The 16,260-nt window shown below is 44.3% G+C and overlaps 3 protein-coding genes across 3 annotated transcripts; all 3 read right to left on the bottom strand.

The window, feature by feature from the left end:
* Positions 1 to 246: 246 nt before the first annotated feature.
* cgasa (cyclic GMP-AMP synthase a) lies at positions 247 to 3,067 on the bottom strand. The gene is made up of 5 exons (XM_047029526.1): positions 2,365 to 3,067; positions 2,041 to 2,260; positions 1,508 to 1,765; positions 1,153 to 1,252; positions 247 to 1,027 (listed from the first exon to the last, which is right to left on the bottom strand). The coding sequence occupies exons 1-5, from the start codon at positions 3,025 to 3,027 to the stop codon at positions 697 to 699; spliced, it is 1,572 nt and encodes a 523-aa protein (XP_046885482.1). The 5' UTR covers positions 3,028 to 3,067; the 3' UTR covers positions 247 to 696.
* Positions 3,068 to 3,401: 334 nt separating this feature from the next.
* Positions 3,402 to 8,355, bottom strand: eef1a1a (eukaryotic translation elongation factor 1 alpha 1a). Its single transcript, XM_047029527.1, has 8 exons — positions 8,150 to 8,355; positions 6,845 to 7,017; positions 6,507 to 6,686; positions 6,067 to 6,363; positions 5,715 to 5,865; positions 4,911 to 5,167; positions 4,391 to 4,625; positions 3,402 to 4,182 (listed from the first exon to the last, which is right to left on the bottom strand). The coding sequence occupies exons 2-8, from the start codon at positions 6,986 to 6,988 to the stop codon at positions 4,058 to 4,060; spliced, it is 1,389 nt and encodes a 462-aa protein (XP_046885483.1). The 5' UTR covers positions 6,989 to 7,017; positions 8,150 to 8,355; the 3' UTR covers positions 3,402 to 4,057.
* Positions 8,356 to 8,582: 227 nt separating this feature from the next.
* slc17a5 (solute carrier family 17 member 5) lies at positions 8,583 to 16,155 on the bottom strand. Its single transcript, XM_047030049.1, has 11 exons — positions 15,914 to 16,155; positions 14,219 to 14,412; positions 13,874 to 14,107; positions 13,632 to 13,719; positions 13,196 to 13,282; positions 12,766 to 12,884; positions 10,687 to 10,848; positions 10,202 to 10,334; positions 9,827 to 9,974; positions 9,636 to 9,726; positions 8,583 to 9,513 (listed from the first exon to the last, which is right to left on the bottom strand). Exons 1-11 carry the CDS (start codon positions 15,996 to 15,998, stop codon positions 9,400 to 9,402), a joined length of 1,455 nt encoding a protein of 484 aa, XP_046886005.1. The 5' UTR covers positions 15,999 to 16,155; the 3' UTR covers positions 8,583 to 9,399.
* Between the last annotated feature and the right edge of the window lie 105 nt (positions 16,156 to 16,260).

Here is a 16,260-nt window from a genome sequence, read left to right as displayed (position 1 = left end):
ATCCGGACCTTGACCTCCGTCTCATGGTGATTGCTGAGTCTCTGCATAAACTCCTAGCTAATTTATACATGCAAGTCCGACACGGATATCCAGTTGAGAACATCAAAACAGACCGGAAGTTAATCATCTTACCCACTACAGATGAAAATGCTATCCATAATACATCAACCTGTGCTTGTGAAAGGGACTAGTAATGAAAGAAAATCACACCAATCATAGAAATTTGAATAATTGAAGTTACTCAGATCATAATCATAAATAATTTTTATTGGCTGTGAGGCTTTACTCTTGGAAAAGAGACTTTACCTATGTAAGTCAAGGGCAGTCCTGCCTTGTTTGCATGAACTCAGATTTATGCAGTGTAGACAATGCTGTGGGGGAGTAGTGCCTATTTAAAAGTGGTTCCTTGTGTGTTAACAATAAAACTTTCATTACACAAGTTGTAGGAATATAGAGCGCTCTATGATGTTGATGCATAGGCCTATTTGTTGTGTTCTGTAACATACCAGTAGAACCTGAATAGCTTGCAGGGTTTCCAATAGGTGCCTGATGCGTCACAGAATACTGATACTAGTCAAACAGAACACACCAGGTTTTCAATAGGATTTTACTTATTACTTTTGTAGTTAAAACATAAACAGATTCGAAGGAAGAACTCTTCTTTAGAATATTATTCATAATTGGCAATCTGTAACTTCACTTGAAGATTGGGAAGCCGTTATTGCGTTCCTCAGAAATACACCGGGCCAACATTTCACAGCTCTTGCGGTCGATACTAGTTAACAAGTTCTGGGTGGGGATAAAGAAGTTGGGGAGTTTTCTGTCCTTCAGATGGCGCTCAAAGTCCTCCAACAACAGCTGGAAGCAATCACTCAAGTTGCTGGCCTCCCACTCGCTGTCCCTGGTCCTGGTGCAGCAGGCGTGGAGGAGAGTGGTCTTGGCGTGGTAGGAGCAGAACTTGGACAGTGAAGGCTGTTTCTCTTTCAAGAGGCCCAACAGGTGCTTCAGCAGTTTCAGACAATCTTTTCTATAACGGGAACAGACTTTTATTATGTAGCCTTAGTCTGACGGATTTGCGCTTATTCAGATTTACAGTCCATTTAGGAACGAGGCTTTTGGAGCTTGCAAGGTGTCTAAAGGCTATTGGCCTACCTGCAGCAGCGAGCCCCTCCCACCTCGCAGCAGGTCTTCTGGGATCCGTGGTTCTTCAGGATGGACTTCTCCACGTGTGAAAAGGAGATGCGCCACGCATCTGTGCGACATATCGAAACAGAGTTGGCATTGCCAAACATTCTTACAAGATAATGTTACTTTCCTTTTCAATTATTCATGAGAAATACGTGTCCAGACTGTCACGGGCTTTTTACGTAGCCTATTGGCCAATTTGCAGCAATTAATGATCATGCCTTAACAAAACATTTATAGACTATTTAGTCGCTGTAGCCTTAAAATTAAGGCTTAATTGCATTAAGCTTTTATGATCCATACAATTTCAGCATAGGCCTACCTTTGGCAACGATGCCCTCTCGTTCCACGGTGCCTTTTCCCTCATACTTGGGAACAAGATAGTAAGGTTCCCATTTGTATTTTTTTTTTTCTTTGGTCCCGAGCCATCCATCAATAAGGAAGCCGTCATTGGTGAATGAAGGCCAGCTAGTCTGCACTTCAAGACTTAAAACAACGTCGAGGGATATAGCCGTTCTCATCCCCGTTATCTGTAAAGTCACGGCCGGGCAACCCTTTTTCTTCTTTTCTACCTCCACGCCTGGGGGGAAAAGTCATAATTTACATTTAGCTATTTAGCAGACGCTCTTACCCAGAGCGACTTACAGTAACTACAGGGACATTCTCCCCGAGGCAAGTAGGGTGAAGTGCCATGCCCAAGGACACAACGTCATTTCGCACAGCCTGGAATCGAACCAACAACCTTCTGATTAATAGCCCGACTCCCTAACCATCTGACCCCCCTAATTAGGAGCAGATAGGCTATGCAAGCACAAACACCTTTTTGCGCTTGACAAAAGCAGGCTATTAACGCACCCTCGATTGATTTCACACACGCCTTAACCTCCTTTCTGAAATCTTTCAGCATCTTAAAGGCTGAAATTGTATAGTCTTCTTCATGCACAAATCGATTCAGTTGGTGCTTCCCGCGTTTCAATGCCACGGTATAAAATGCTCCATCATCTCCAAACAGCTGAACAAGTACCCGATTGACTGGAACCGTCAGCATCACGTCAAATTCGTCAGGATTAGAGATCTGGGGGTGGGAATATTAACTTGGTTGATTACAAAAGTTACATAGGAAAATACACAATTTAGTTGGAGGCATCGTTTAGGCTAAGTGGGTAGCCCTGTACCCACCTTCAAATTCTCATAGTAACTTCCAGTTCGCAGGTCTTTTACTTCTCTGAAACATTCCGTATTTTTTTTCATATGATCCATGATGCGATGTATAATGTCATTGACTTTACATGCGCTCTCCGATTTATCTACCGTCTTGATCTTCAGTTTCTCAAGGGTCAAACGAAGTATTGCCCCAGGATCTTGGGCATCGCAGTCTCCTGCACATTTGGCAACACGGGTTGTCTTTTTCTCATCCGCGCTCATTACTTGTGCCACCGGAGCGATCATTTCAGTCTTTTGTTTCCGATCCACGCTAGTACGTTTTTCTTCACTCGGTTTCTTCTCGATTTTGCTTTTGGAACTGACAGAAGGAGTTATTTTTGCCAGATCCGCGCTAGTACGTTTTTCTTCACTCGGTTTCTTCTCGATTTTGCTTTTGGAACTGACAGGAGTTCTTTTTGCCAGATCCACGCCAGTACGTTTTTCTTCACTCGGTTTCTTCTCGAGTTTGCTTTTGGAACTGACAGAAGGAGTTATTTTTGCCAGATCCACGCTAGTACGTTTTTCTTCACTCGGTTTCTTCTCGAGTTTGCTCTTGGAACTGACAGGAGCTCTTTTTGCATCCTTCACCGTACTTGGAGGACCCTTGGCCTTGTGTGGTGGTGTCCCTTTTCCGCTCATCGTAGTTTGAGTTAGTAGTCAGGAAAGTAACTTGAATATAGGCTTGGCGCGAACACTCCCCTTAATATATTAGTCACATGCTGTAATTTTTTTAAATAAAGTATCAGATTTCCTGTTACGGGCGTATACACAACAGCTACATCTTGTGGGAATCAAAACTACTGCCCATTTTGAGCCCAAGAGAAGGATGGCTAAATTGACGCCAGTAAAGTTAGCATTGTTTCATAAATGGTATAATAAAATTATTTTGGCACATGCAACTTTTGCCATTATAATTCTGTATTTTATGACAACATGGATATTAAATGATACTAATGGTAGTGATTGATATCACTCATACTTCAATAAGCACTGCAAAGCAACGTTTTGGTTGAAACATCTTTTAATGTTATGAAGGGGCTCCAGCCATTCTAAACACTATGTAAGGTGCAGCAGATTATGCCAATTCAAAGTTTTCCAGTGCATGTGCAAGGTTAGCAAAACGCCAATTAAAGTGCATGAAGAGTCACCAATCAATCTACTTAGTGTAAGACAAATTTTGAGATTTTACCTTTGTTCCTTTTTTATAGCAATAACATGGCATGTATACTTTTCAGAAGTTTTGTTCCTATAGGTTACTATGGCGCTAGTAGGTGCAAACAAATACTAAAAGCCAGACAACAGTGTGAAGTGGCCTAAAACTGCACTCCAAAGAAAGTAGGATGTGGCCGTTACCACACCTCTCCGAGGTTACAATATCTCACACAGACAGAGAACATGGTCATTCAAACCTTTTTAACAGTAAATGTTCCAAACTAGCAATGTGCTATTACCACGTAAATAATTACGAATTCAACCAGGTCGAAATGGAGTCAGACTGAAAGCTGTGTCACAGACTTGTTTGGTGTTCTTTCCTCCTGATACTTTTGCGATGCATTGTGATTATTAGCCAGTCTTTGAATATGGAGTTGAAGATGCCAATTTGGGGGTGGGCTTGGGTGACCACTATCCTGCCACAGGTGACTCTGGAGTCGGCAGTACAGCACAACATTCATTTGCTCTTCTGGGCCTTCTGGGCGGACTTGGTGACCTTGCCTGTGGTGGCAGCCTTCTTCTCCACGGCCTTGATCACCCCCACTGCCACGGTCTGGCGCATGTCACGCACTGCAAAGCGACCTGCAGTAGAAGAGGGAGAGATGAGAAGATGACCCCAAGATACACCCCAGCCAACACGTCAACCAGCTCAGTAAAAGTTCCGACCGGACAGCATCAGATTGACTCGAAAACATTCCTTTCAAATGGCTCACTAAAAGCACAGGGGAGGTGGGGGAGAGAGACCCATTGCGCCGAGACCCCAAGTCGACTCCACCCAGCAGTCGCTCACCCAGGGGAGGGTAATCGGAGAAGCTCTCGACACACATGGGCTTCCCCGGGATCATGTCCACGATGGCGGCGTCCCCAGACTTGAGGGCCTTGGGGTTGTCCTCCAGCTTCTTCCCCGAGCGGCGGTCGATCTTCTCCTTGAGCTCCGCGAACTTGCAGGCGATGTGGGCGGTGTGGCAGTCCAGCACGGGGGCATAGCCAGCGCTGATCTGGCCTGGGTGGTTGAGGATGATTACCTATGGAGAGGACGCAATGTGGCAGGAATGGAGTCAAAGGCCCTAGAAATTGGATGGTGGTGGAGCACCTGTCATCTTGCATTACATCAGTGTATCCAAAGGCCTTACTGAGGTTAGAGGTTGTATCTAACTGCCGTTTCAGCTGTGTTCATTTCCATCCCATCAGCTTCTAAAGCTTCACATTTTTGGGAGGGTGACTGAACTAAACCCTCCAACCTCAAACAGTGGCACAAATGGATACCAAACGTTCATGTGTAACTAGGTTAGTAAGTTAGTGATGCCCACCTGAGCAGTGAAGATGGCAGCCTCCTGCGGTGGGTCGTTCTTGCTGTCACCAGCCACGTTGCCACGGCGAATGTCTTTGACGGACACATTTTTTACGTTGAAACCCACGTTGTCTCCAGGCATGGCCTCAGTCAGGGCTTCATGGTGCATCTCCACAGACTTGACCTCAGTGGTCACATTTACCGGGGCAAAGGTCACAATCACTCCAGGCTTCAGGATGCCAGTCTCCACCCGACCCACAGGCACTGTGCCAATACCTGGAGGAAGAGAGAGACAGAGGTGGATTAGTAAAGTAGGGAAAGCGAAAGAAGCCATTGGAGGGAGAGGAGCCGTCGAGGAAATGTGATGCTCTGGTACAGTGGTTCCCAACCCTGGTTCTCAGGGACCCCCTGTCCTGCATGTTTTAGATGCTTCCCTGCTCCAACACACCTGATTCAAATTCAAGGTCATAAGCAGGCTTCTGCAAAGCTGGATAACAACCCATTCATTTGAACCAGGTGTGTTGAAGTAGGGAAACATCTAAAACATGCAGGACAGGGGGTCCCGGAGGACCAGGGTTGGGAACCCCTGCTCTGGTAGAATTGTCATGTCCCCGGCCTAGGATAGGCCAGGTTCTAGTCTGTTCATTCCAGGTACAGTCATCCATTCCGTTTCTTATTCTGTTTCATCATCATCCATGTGAAAATGACTGCACCACTTCAGTCTAGAAAAGTCTCTGAAAAGGTTGCCTTTAGGCCCAGTGGGTAGACCCACCCAAACCCTCAAAACATCCACCACAGCTTCTCTGATTAGTGAAGTGCTCACCTCCGATCTTGTAGACATCCTGCAGCGGCAAGCGGAGGGGCTTGTCCGTGGGGCGGGACGGAGGCTGAATGGCATCAAGGGCTTCCAACAGGGTGGTCCCAGAAGCATTCCCATCTTTCCTTGTTATCTTCCAGCCCTTAAACCATGTCATCTATACATGGGAAAAGAGAAAAGCAATCAGTCAGTTGATAATTGCCAAGTATTTATTTGAATTTCATTCTTGACAAATCATACTTTTATTACTCTGAATTTTGGTTTTCAAATTCCAGTCATTTTTCACACCCATAGTGTGTGTGTGTGCTCGGGGCTAGTCACAGATGGGTGTGTGTGCTGTACCATGTTGAATGCTTACATTAGGGCTGGCCTCCAGCATGTTGTCTCCGTTCCAGCCTGAGATGGGCACGAAGGCCACCGTGTCCGGGTTGTAGCCGATCTTCTTGATGTAGGTGCTGACTTCCTTGACGATCTCCTCGTAGCGCTTCTGGCTGTAGTTGGGCTCTGTGGAGTCCATCTTGTTGATGCCCACAATGAGCTGCTTGACCCCCAGAGTGTAGGCCAGGAGGGCATGCTCACGGGTCTGGCCGTTTTTGGAGATGCCAGCCTCAAACTCTCCCACGCCAGCTGCTACGATCAGCACGGCGCAGTCAGCCTGGAAACAACAGGAAGTTGTTGGGTCGTTAATGGTCGTCAAATCTTTGCCATGTTGAAAGTCCTGAATTAATCTTTTTCAGATGTATGTAGATTGGAATGGGCATGACCAGTGTGTTTCATGTTCTTAGGGGTGTTTCAGACCTGGGAGGTTCCAGTGATCATGTTCTTGATGAAGTCCCTGTGTCCAGGGGCATCGATGATGGTGACGTAGTACTTGCTGGTCTCAAACTTCCACAGGGAGATGTCAATGGTGATGCCACGCTCCCTTTCAGCTTTCAGCTTATCCAACACCCAAGCGTATTTAAAGGAGCCCTTCCCCATCTGAGAAACACAAGGATCACATCATTGTAAATATGTCAAATTTACACAAATTCGATTTGCACATTGAGGACTAATATAGGTCAAGTCTACTAAACAAAATATGACCTGTTTGGCGAATAGAAGAAACTCCCAAACAAGCTAAACGACTACAAACTCACCTCAGCAGCCTCCTTCTCAAACTTCTCAATGGTCCTCTTGTCGATGCCTCCACACTTGTAGATGAGGTGGCCAGTGGTGGTGGACTTGCCTGAGTCCACATGGCCAATCACCACAATGTTGATGTGGACCTTCTCCTTGCCCATGGCTGCGACTGGCTTAGGTTTAATAGAGGCTGCAAATAACCAGAGAAGTCAATAGAACTGTCAGACAAATAGGTACTATGGAAGATCGTCAGTGACTGTAATAAAGGAGAATGTCATTCGTTCTTTGCCCAAGTGAAAACCTTTTGTGGCAGATTCCCGATGTAAGTACTTCTTAGTGTAACTGCAGGGAGGTGTTTTGTCCAGTTATTTATCCCTGATAATTGAGCTTTACATCACTGGCACTGAGTCAAGTTTGACACACTTCCTTTTTGTCTCTCCTCATCCGTCCACACTGTCACTCCTCTCTTTCACTCAGCTGACTAGTCCTTCTTAGCCACAGCTCAACTTGATGCGAGACATTGAGACAAACGACCTCCTTTTTGTATCCTCCTTTTTTTTATCCACTTGCTTTAGTCCTTGGTCTGACTCCATTTTGTCATTCATTCTAGCCATTGAGAGTGCAGCAGCCATTTCTTAAGTCAAACTACTGCAGTGCATGCTTGCACAGGTTAGGATATAATTCATCTAAAAGCCCCCTTGTGACTTTCTAGTATAACTTGTTTGTGGAACAACAAATATCGTAGGCTTGAAGTTAGGATTTTGAATATTGGTGTAGTAAAATATCACTGGGACACTAGCCCTAGTCTTATTTGTTGGAATAGGTAACGGTTGATTTTACTGTATAGCCCTACTTAGTAGGATCGGACCAAGTTACTATTTAGTTCATTGGCTTGTTCGGATAACTAATTCAAAGTTTCGAACAATAGTTTCACAAGGGCTGTTCATGTTACCTTGCCTAATAACAATGTGGGCAGTGGTTCAGAATGCATGCATATTTCCATAGTTCATTAAAACACATTCACAGGCCTTTGACATGAAACAAGGGCGAGTGATAAAATTAGCACGACGGCCGTATCATTCTGTTGTCTGGGGGATTTAGAGAGCTTTCCAATCCCTCCTCCCGCCTTTCCTCTACCGCCATGATCATCTCGCTGTTTACGAGACCGTCCGTGCTTATCAGCGGGTGAATGCGCTTCCAGCATCATTGCAGTACCCATGCCTAACGTATCAACTTATTTCAAATGCAAGCGTGTCTGGTTATTTGTCAGTAGTAGCAAATAGTAGACTATAAATCAAGTGAAATGGTATTACAATTCCTACCTGTTAGTAGACGTCGATACGGTGCTGAATCGGAGACGGAGGAGAGTTGCTGATCCGTTTATATTAGACAGGGGGTTATGCAATTGCGCGCAATGCTCTTACCCCCTCCTAGATCATCACAACAAGGGACTGTAAAGAGTTTAGAATTCTCCTACAATTAGTTTGAACAATGATACAAATAAGTCCCCATCCAACGCTGACGGACTATTGATAAGTTTACCATTCAAAATTGTTGTCCTATACACTGAAAGGTTTTGCGTTCAGGGCAAGGTGCGTTCAATTCCGATTTGCATAGCAGGTGCAGGTCCGCACTTTAGAGGCGCTCCCTATCTTGGCTTTAGAATTAACCTCCATTTGGCTTTAAGATTTGTACATCACTCCTTTGAAGTGCGTTGGAAGGTTGCAATTCAAAGACGGACTTAAGCAAAATAAGCAAATTTACAGATTTTATTATTACATATTTTACCTTTACATCAGGAATGAATGAAAATAAACATTTATGAAATGTAAAGAGTTGGTCTTAAAAGAATATTAAACAATACAAAACGATAAATACGTAATTATTTACTGTAATGAAGGCCGATACACAATGGCTTAAGCAAGGAATTATACACTTCATGACAGTAAAGTGACTTAGTATATATACAATTATGTGCAGAAAGTTTCCCAGTCTCCTGTAATATTTTCCTCACATATGCATACATTTCATTACATTTCCCGTGGTTGATGTGATGATCAAAGTACAGAACTGTCAGGCCAGTTGGCCTACTGGTTTAAGGCACAAGAGGGCAGTGTTTGATCATCAGCAGGGAACAACTGACTCCTATAAATTATGGCTTTTTCCATTGTCTTCCCATGTAATGCTGATGGGGAGCTACCAAAATGACACTTGGAAGTTAGATGAAAAAAAAAAAAACATACAATCAAATGACAAGGAAACCAACTACAAATAAAACTGAGAAAAACTAATGAAATATATGTATACTACTGAGGTTGTTTATCATATTAAGGCCTAGCTATAAAAAGGGCCATTTGATTACATTTAACAGATTAAAGTTTTCAATGTGGATGATTTCATATTCTTAATTAAATTCAAAGGCGTTTTGACTATCAGTGTTTGTGCATATAGAAACCTTGATGGGCCTGATATAAGAGCTTAAGCCTTACAGTATACTCCCATGACTAAGGTATTCACTTGTTAAGCAGGCCGGTCCCCGGACCACGACTCAGTTGTCGTGGGAATACGGTTTCTAGACAGCCCAAGGCTGCACCTCGCCTCGGCCAAACACTGTGTAGAAGGCCGCGCCAAACAGGTTGATGCAGGCAGAGATGTAGAACACGGTCTGCCACTCCTCAATAGTGTTCTAGGATATAAACATATAGTACTGTTAACCAAACAACCTCCTCTAATTATTAACTACACGTTACTAGATGGTGGAGTAGATTATGATTTCAAAAGCAATAGCATATGTACAACAATTCTTACATTCTTGGTCAGTGCTCTGGCTATGACTGGTCCAACCATACCAGGTATCGTTGCAAAAGAGTTGGTGATGCCCAACAAAATGCCAGCATATCTGCAATGAGAAACAAGAAGAACCAGTAGGTCACTGAAATGTTTTTTCCATCCAAGTAAACTACATAGATTCTGAAAACAGTAACGATGGTGGGCCTTACGAGGGGGCGATGTCGAGGTGGTTGATGTTGAAGCCAGAGGCCGACAATCCCCCAAGGGAGGAGGAGACCGAGAGAAAGGCCACGGCCAAGATGTAGTTACAGTCTGTGTACCCAGCAGCCACCAAAAACACAGCTGGACCTAACATACCTGCACACAGAACAAATATCAAAAGGGTGAGTGAGCGGTGGCTCACTTCAATTCGACAATATGTAGCTATGCAAAACCGACGCAAGAGACAGATGGCGTGTGTGCGGGGGCAAGTGACCTACAATGAGTTTCCCATTCACAGTGGGTATGAAAGAAGTGTTTGGAGGTTTGATGTGAACGTAAGTGTGTGTGTGTATGTGTGCACATGCATTCATGCTGTTCCTCACCTACGATAGTGAAGGCCTTCCTGACGGCGACGGTGGAGAAGCGACAGCTCTCCCTCAGGCGGTCTGCCATCTGGCCCCCGAGCACGGCCAGCACGCCACAGCCGATATAAGGCAGGGCCGACAGGGCACCATTCTGACCAGGACACAAGAAACCATTACAGCAGCTTCACGGCAGACACATACATGTGCGGGAATTGAAAACATGTGTCTGCCAGTGTACTAATAGGAGAGAAGGGTGACTGGTGGGAGTAGGGGGGGATATCCCAAGAAAACAGTACATGAATATCACAAGTCAGTGTGACAGTGCATATTACAGATCCTTAGTACAGTATATGTTTGAGTTGAGCGACTTTAAAATAATCACACTCAACTAATGTCACTCGTCTAGATAAGTGTACAAGTGGCACTTTTAAGTGTTGTGTGTGTGTGTGTAGGATCCGGGGTGTGTGTGTGTCCTTGTATGTTTCTGCAGTTCAAGCCCTCACCTGCTGGATGCTGAAGCCCAGAATGTTGCTCATGTAGGTGGGCAGGAGGGTGAGCAGCGTGTAGAAGGTCCAGTTGTAGGAGAAGTGAGCCACCACGATGGCCCACAGAGGCACAGAGGTCAGAATGGAGCCCCAGGGGATGTGATCCACCGTCGGAGACAGCTGCAGCAGGAGACACAAGCAAGACGCCATTTTCAAACTCCTGTTTTATTGTTCGTTTTTTATTGGTTGTCACCTGAGTGCAATCTGTGCCTGGAAAATGGACATATACTAGATTAAATGGTTCAGTTGACTTCATTCGTGGGTGAGCTAACTTCAGAAACAGTGATCTAATGCCTAGTTAAGTATGAGGTTGTAAAAAATAAAACGACAATGTCTCAGATGGGTGCTGATGTATCTGTCGTTATGGTTACAAATACAATGTTTTGTTCTCAAACTGGTATCCTTTAACACAGTTTACTTTGGTAAGTTTGTGTTTTCGTTGGCTTTGTATATCGTTGCAAATTAAAGTGCATTTAAAGTTTGACATGATTGTGTTTCCCACACAGACTAATTTGTGGCGGTGCTCCACAGAATCGACACCGGCTGCCACATATTGCCTTTCGTTATTTTATAACTTGTCTGCTAAATGAATAAATGTACTAGAACTGCGTATCTATGCGTCATTGCTAACGTGTGCTGATGTTGTGACTGTGTGTGAGAAAGACGCTTGAGTGACAGAGAGACGGAGGAAAAGCAGTAAGACAAACGGCGATATCAGCGAGCTTTCAGCATTAGTACCGTAGCTTAAAGTCTAGGAAAGTTGAGGCTACTTTTTGCTAGGTACCTACGAACATGTCTTAATCTGACAAGTGGGTTCCCCTTAGTTCTTTTGGTGAGCACTCTCACAAACCCTACTTACCCGTCGTCATGGAGCCGACCTGCTAAATAGTTATTTAGCTTTAGCGTTGCTACCTGCATATACATGAAGACATTGTTTACAATATTTTTAGGCTTCAACCAGTGCTGCTCAAGCAGAAAGACAGGGTCAGGGAGTGAAATCGATAGATTTGTTAGGCATTGAAGAGTAGAAAAGGAGGACAGCATCCAACATGATGCTGTGAGAGAGCCAGCTAAAGGTGAGGTAGGCAAACAGATGTAGAAACAGGCAGGTAAGAAAGCAGGACTCAGGACAAGGGAACTCAAGGAATAATTTTCAAGAACACCCCCCCCCCCCCCTAACCTGTGGGAAACACTGTGATAACATTATTGTGCAGTAACATTTTATGTGTATTGTGATTGCATGCCTGAAGATATGGATTGGAAGGCATCCAATAGGTCAGTCCTTCACTATTAATTTTGAACACTGCTGGCACTTTTAAGGTCTAATTGGTAACTGAGCTCACGTGTGCAAACAATACGGTGACAGGATACAAGTTCTTTCTGCTCCAAATTGTTGTATGGTCACATCAGTAACCATTAGTCCTTGTGAAGAGGTATTACCTTGACTGAGATGAAACTGAACTTAAAGACACTAGTGATAATGATGCTGTAAGTCGCTCTGGATAAGAGCTTCTGCTGAATGTAAATGTAAATTATAAAACATATGTACTCTGGTAGGCCTTACCTACCTGGCACTCCATCATGCAAACATGAAGTCAAACCAAAAGTGGCACAGCATAATAAAACTATATCACATATGATTGCAGTGTTAACACTGCTGCTATGCCAATTGCCCTACCATATAATGTGTGAACAGTACAACCCGTTCACACATACACTAAATCTGTAGTGGCATACTGCTGCTATAACCCAATCTGCTACAAGTCTGTACTGCTTCACAATAGTTTGTATGTATATATATGTTGAGAAGAATGGTCACTGATCCCTAGCCTAACAATGACCATCTAGCTTAAGGCACAACCCGCAACTCGAACATGCAGCTTTTTGGCCAAGCACCGGTCTCGATGGCAGATGTGTGTGACGAGGCAGTTGGGGGGGCATGGTGAGTGTTTCAGGGACTGAACTCTGTGGATTCCTACACGACTGAGAATAACGACATTTCTTCGACGTCTTCACTAAGATAAGCGTGCAGCCTACCTCGTTCTTGAGAGAGGAGATGATGTAGCGTTTCTCCTGTTCAGAGATCCGTGGGTGTGTGCTGGGGGTGTTACTGACGAGGAGCACCCACAGGATGAACCACACCAGCCCGACGGCACCTAGACACACACAGTTAGGACCTTGATTATATTCTTTTTGTCACACCGTCTAAATTATGTTTTCCACAAACTCTTTTAATGTCCAGTCTATTTGAACCTCTCAGAAAAAGAAAAACAATAAAAGTCTGCGACAACTGCAAGAGTAGACAACTAATTCAGTATCAAAGTCTACAAGCTGATACTGCAGAAAACAAAATGCTAATTCCAAGTCTAGGAAATGAATAAGCCAACCACGCACATGCTTTGTCTTGTGCTGAAACATCCAGTTTCACATGTTTTTATTGCTTATAACAAACAAACAGTGGCCTTACCAAACACATAGAAGACATAGGTCCAGTCCAGGTAGAAGCAGATCTCTCCAGAGAGGGGAAGGGCAATAACTGTCCCTAGCTGGGCACCTGAACAACACCAATGAGAGAGGGACCATGTGTCACACAAAAGAAGCCAAAAACCAAACGTAAGGATATGAACAAATAATTGGTATATCAGAATATACAGACCGGTGACAAAAAAGCTGAAATGACAGGAATCTTAACAAATACAGATGCTGCCAAACAGCACTGCATCACACAAGCTGTAAAATCCTACTGTATCATGCTCTGTGGCATGAATAACAATTCTCAGCAGGCCTAGTTAACCTCGATTATGGATCAAGATTGCTAGAGGAAAAGACCGAAGAGACTTTGGAAAGAGGGTTCATCATATGCGTTCATTTGCCACCTGTTTGTATATATGGCTGTATGTTACCAGTGTATGAAATGGTGAGCAGCCGGCTCCTTTCCATTGGCGGGGCCCAAGAAGACCACATGGCATGCATGGCAGGAAATGTCACTCCCTGTTGGCCAACACAAAAATATTGCTGCGTTTCAGCTCACTACAGCGACAAAAAGGAACATTCAACAAACAAACAAACATATACATACAATTCAATGAGCACATCGATACACCTGCACCACTAAGACATTTTTTACTGCTATGTCTGTATTCACCTCTCCGATTCCTTCCAATACTCTCACAGCGATAAGGTAGCCAGGGCCCAAGTCAGCAGCTACTGGGGTGAGGAGGGTGAAGATTACAGTTCCCAGGATTCCAAGGCCCAGGAGCCACTTGGCCCCGTACTTGCGTGCCAGGTAGCCTCCGGGGACCTGGGTCAGGATGTAACCATAGAAGAAGGATCCCAGGATCCAGCCCTGGGTCTCAGAGTCCCAGTCATACACACTAGCCTGAGAAACAAACACCACACACCAATCTGGGATTTAGCAAATATATAAGTGTATAATGCATGAAGTTGATACACGACTGCCCACAGCCTTGGAAATTTCACAGTTACTCACTGTGTGGTTATGTTGTGGCCGTTCGGGGCTAGAGTGTGCAGGGCACACAGAGGAGCTGGTGTTGCCACTGGCGTCAGTATTGTTAAGCATGTCCACCATTGCAACACTGAGGTTGACCCGAAGGGCATAGGCCACGAAAAAGCCATAACTGGAAAGAAGGGCCAGGCCATAGCGGGATGACCCACATGCTGGGGCTGAGAAGAAGGGATGAGAGAGAAATCTAATGCATTAACAGTGAATCAATTGCAGCTAATGACTGTGGAATCAGTTACTTGTTGGGGGAAGAACTACTGTACTGTCTGTAGGGCTTTCACAAATTACCATCACAAATTACAAACACACATTATTACTTGTCCTGCTGTTTTGATCTGTGCTTTTATAACTTTCAATCTGGGTATGATTCCAATGAGTATGTCAGTTACCTTCCGTTTTCTCAACGGAACACTTACATCCAATACTGTCACATTTGACACATTTCTAATAGCCCAAGCCTTCTGATCTGATTTTGACCAGCTTAGCATTCAAGTGTTTATTGACATTAGTGTCCTGTGACAACTGCGTTAGTGTAGCACCCCCTTAAATTACGAAAACATATGTTGGTATATTTTTTAATTTGTTGTAAAAGTACGAACATGCTGGAATGTCATGCAGTGTTTCCCCACACATAGACTCATTTGTGTCGGTGCGCCACAGAATCAACACCGGCCGCCACATATTGCGTTTCGTGAAAAATTTTTTTTATCGCTATTTAGGTTAAACACGCAGCGTATTCGTTCAGCTGCATTTCCTTTCCCCTGCCTTCCCTCCGTCTCTCTGTCACTCATGCGTCTTTCTCACATTTGCACAGTCACAACGTCAGCACACGTTAGCAACAATGCATACATACGCCGTTCTAGTAAGACCGACAGCTATATCAGCGAGCTTTCAGCATTAGTGCCGTAGCTAAAAGTTGAGGAAAGTTGAGGCTACTTTTCGCTAGGTAGGCCTACCTACTCGAAGGTTCCCCTTCGTTCTTTTGGTGAGAAGTCTCAGGAGCTAGCTACTTACCCGGCGTCCTGGAGCCGACCAGTTAAATAGTTGTTTAGCACTAGCGTGGCTACATGCATACATGCACGTGTAACGAATTATTAACGAAGGAATTATTACGACTCCCCCCCCCCGGTCTGACAACCCCCACCCCCCTCCCCGCCACAACTAGATTTGTAATCTGTGGGAAACACTGTGTTATGGTTACGATTTAAAGAGTTGTTGAGATATTAGTTTTGAAGTTGATGTTTTCTTTCCTCTTGCTAGTAAAATGGTACCATATGTAACCCTTGAAGTGCATTAGGGTAAAAATAACTGCAGGGGGCTAGCGATTGTGTATAAATAAACTGTATGATTTGATTAGATATATAGCGTTAGTTAACCAAGCGAAAATGCCATGTATGTAATAGCAAAGGCGATTTCATATTTTTTGGTTAGCCTGCACTAGTAGGCTAGTAGTAGCCTAGCCACCACTCAAAGATCAGCTGACAAACAAAGGTGTGATTCTCGAGACAGAAACCTCCATTAAAAAACGGATGCTCGTCGCAAGTCAAAATAACGCACATGCTAGTTTGCACAAGTTCATGTAGGCTAAAACTGGTTAAGTGGCTAGCTAAGCTGGCGTGATAGCTTTTTATATTGAACCGTAGGTTAGTTGCTTCTACTAACCTCTTTCTATGTGTTCATCTTCACCGCGGTCCAACAATGGTTCTTCTTGATCCTCGGTCTCCGTGTCCGTTGCATAGTGCTCCATTGCACAGCACTGGTCTCAGACACGAGTAGAGTAGACTATCGAGAAGTCATCCCGTTCTTTATTTGTACTAGACGCTTGTGTCATTCACCTCCAACCTTACTAGAAGCACTGATACTTCACAAGAATCACGAGGAACGCCGGGCCGGAAGTTTACAATGACTGTAGAGAAAAGTGAGTCCACATGATGGCGCTATATGCAATAGAACGAAACTGCTGCAGAATCACAATGAAAAATAATTGAGTACGTTGCCTTTCTACTCTC

This window comes from Hypomesus transpacificus, chromosome 11 (assembly GCF_021917145.1).
Source record: "Hypomesus transpacificus isolate Combined female chromosome 11, fHypTra1, whole genome shotgun sequence".
NCBI lineage: Eukaryota > Metazoa > Chordata > Actinopteri > Osmeriformes > Osmeridae > Hypomesus > Hypomesus transpacificus.
The sequence above is the reverse complement of the archived record's forward strand: the minus strand, read 5'-3'. Positions and strand labels throughout refer to the sequence as shown.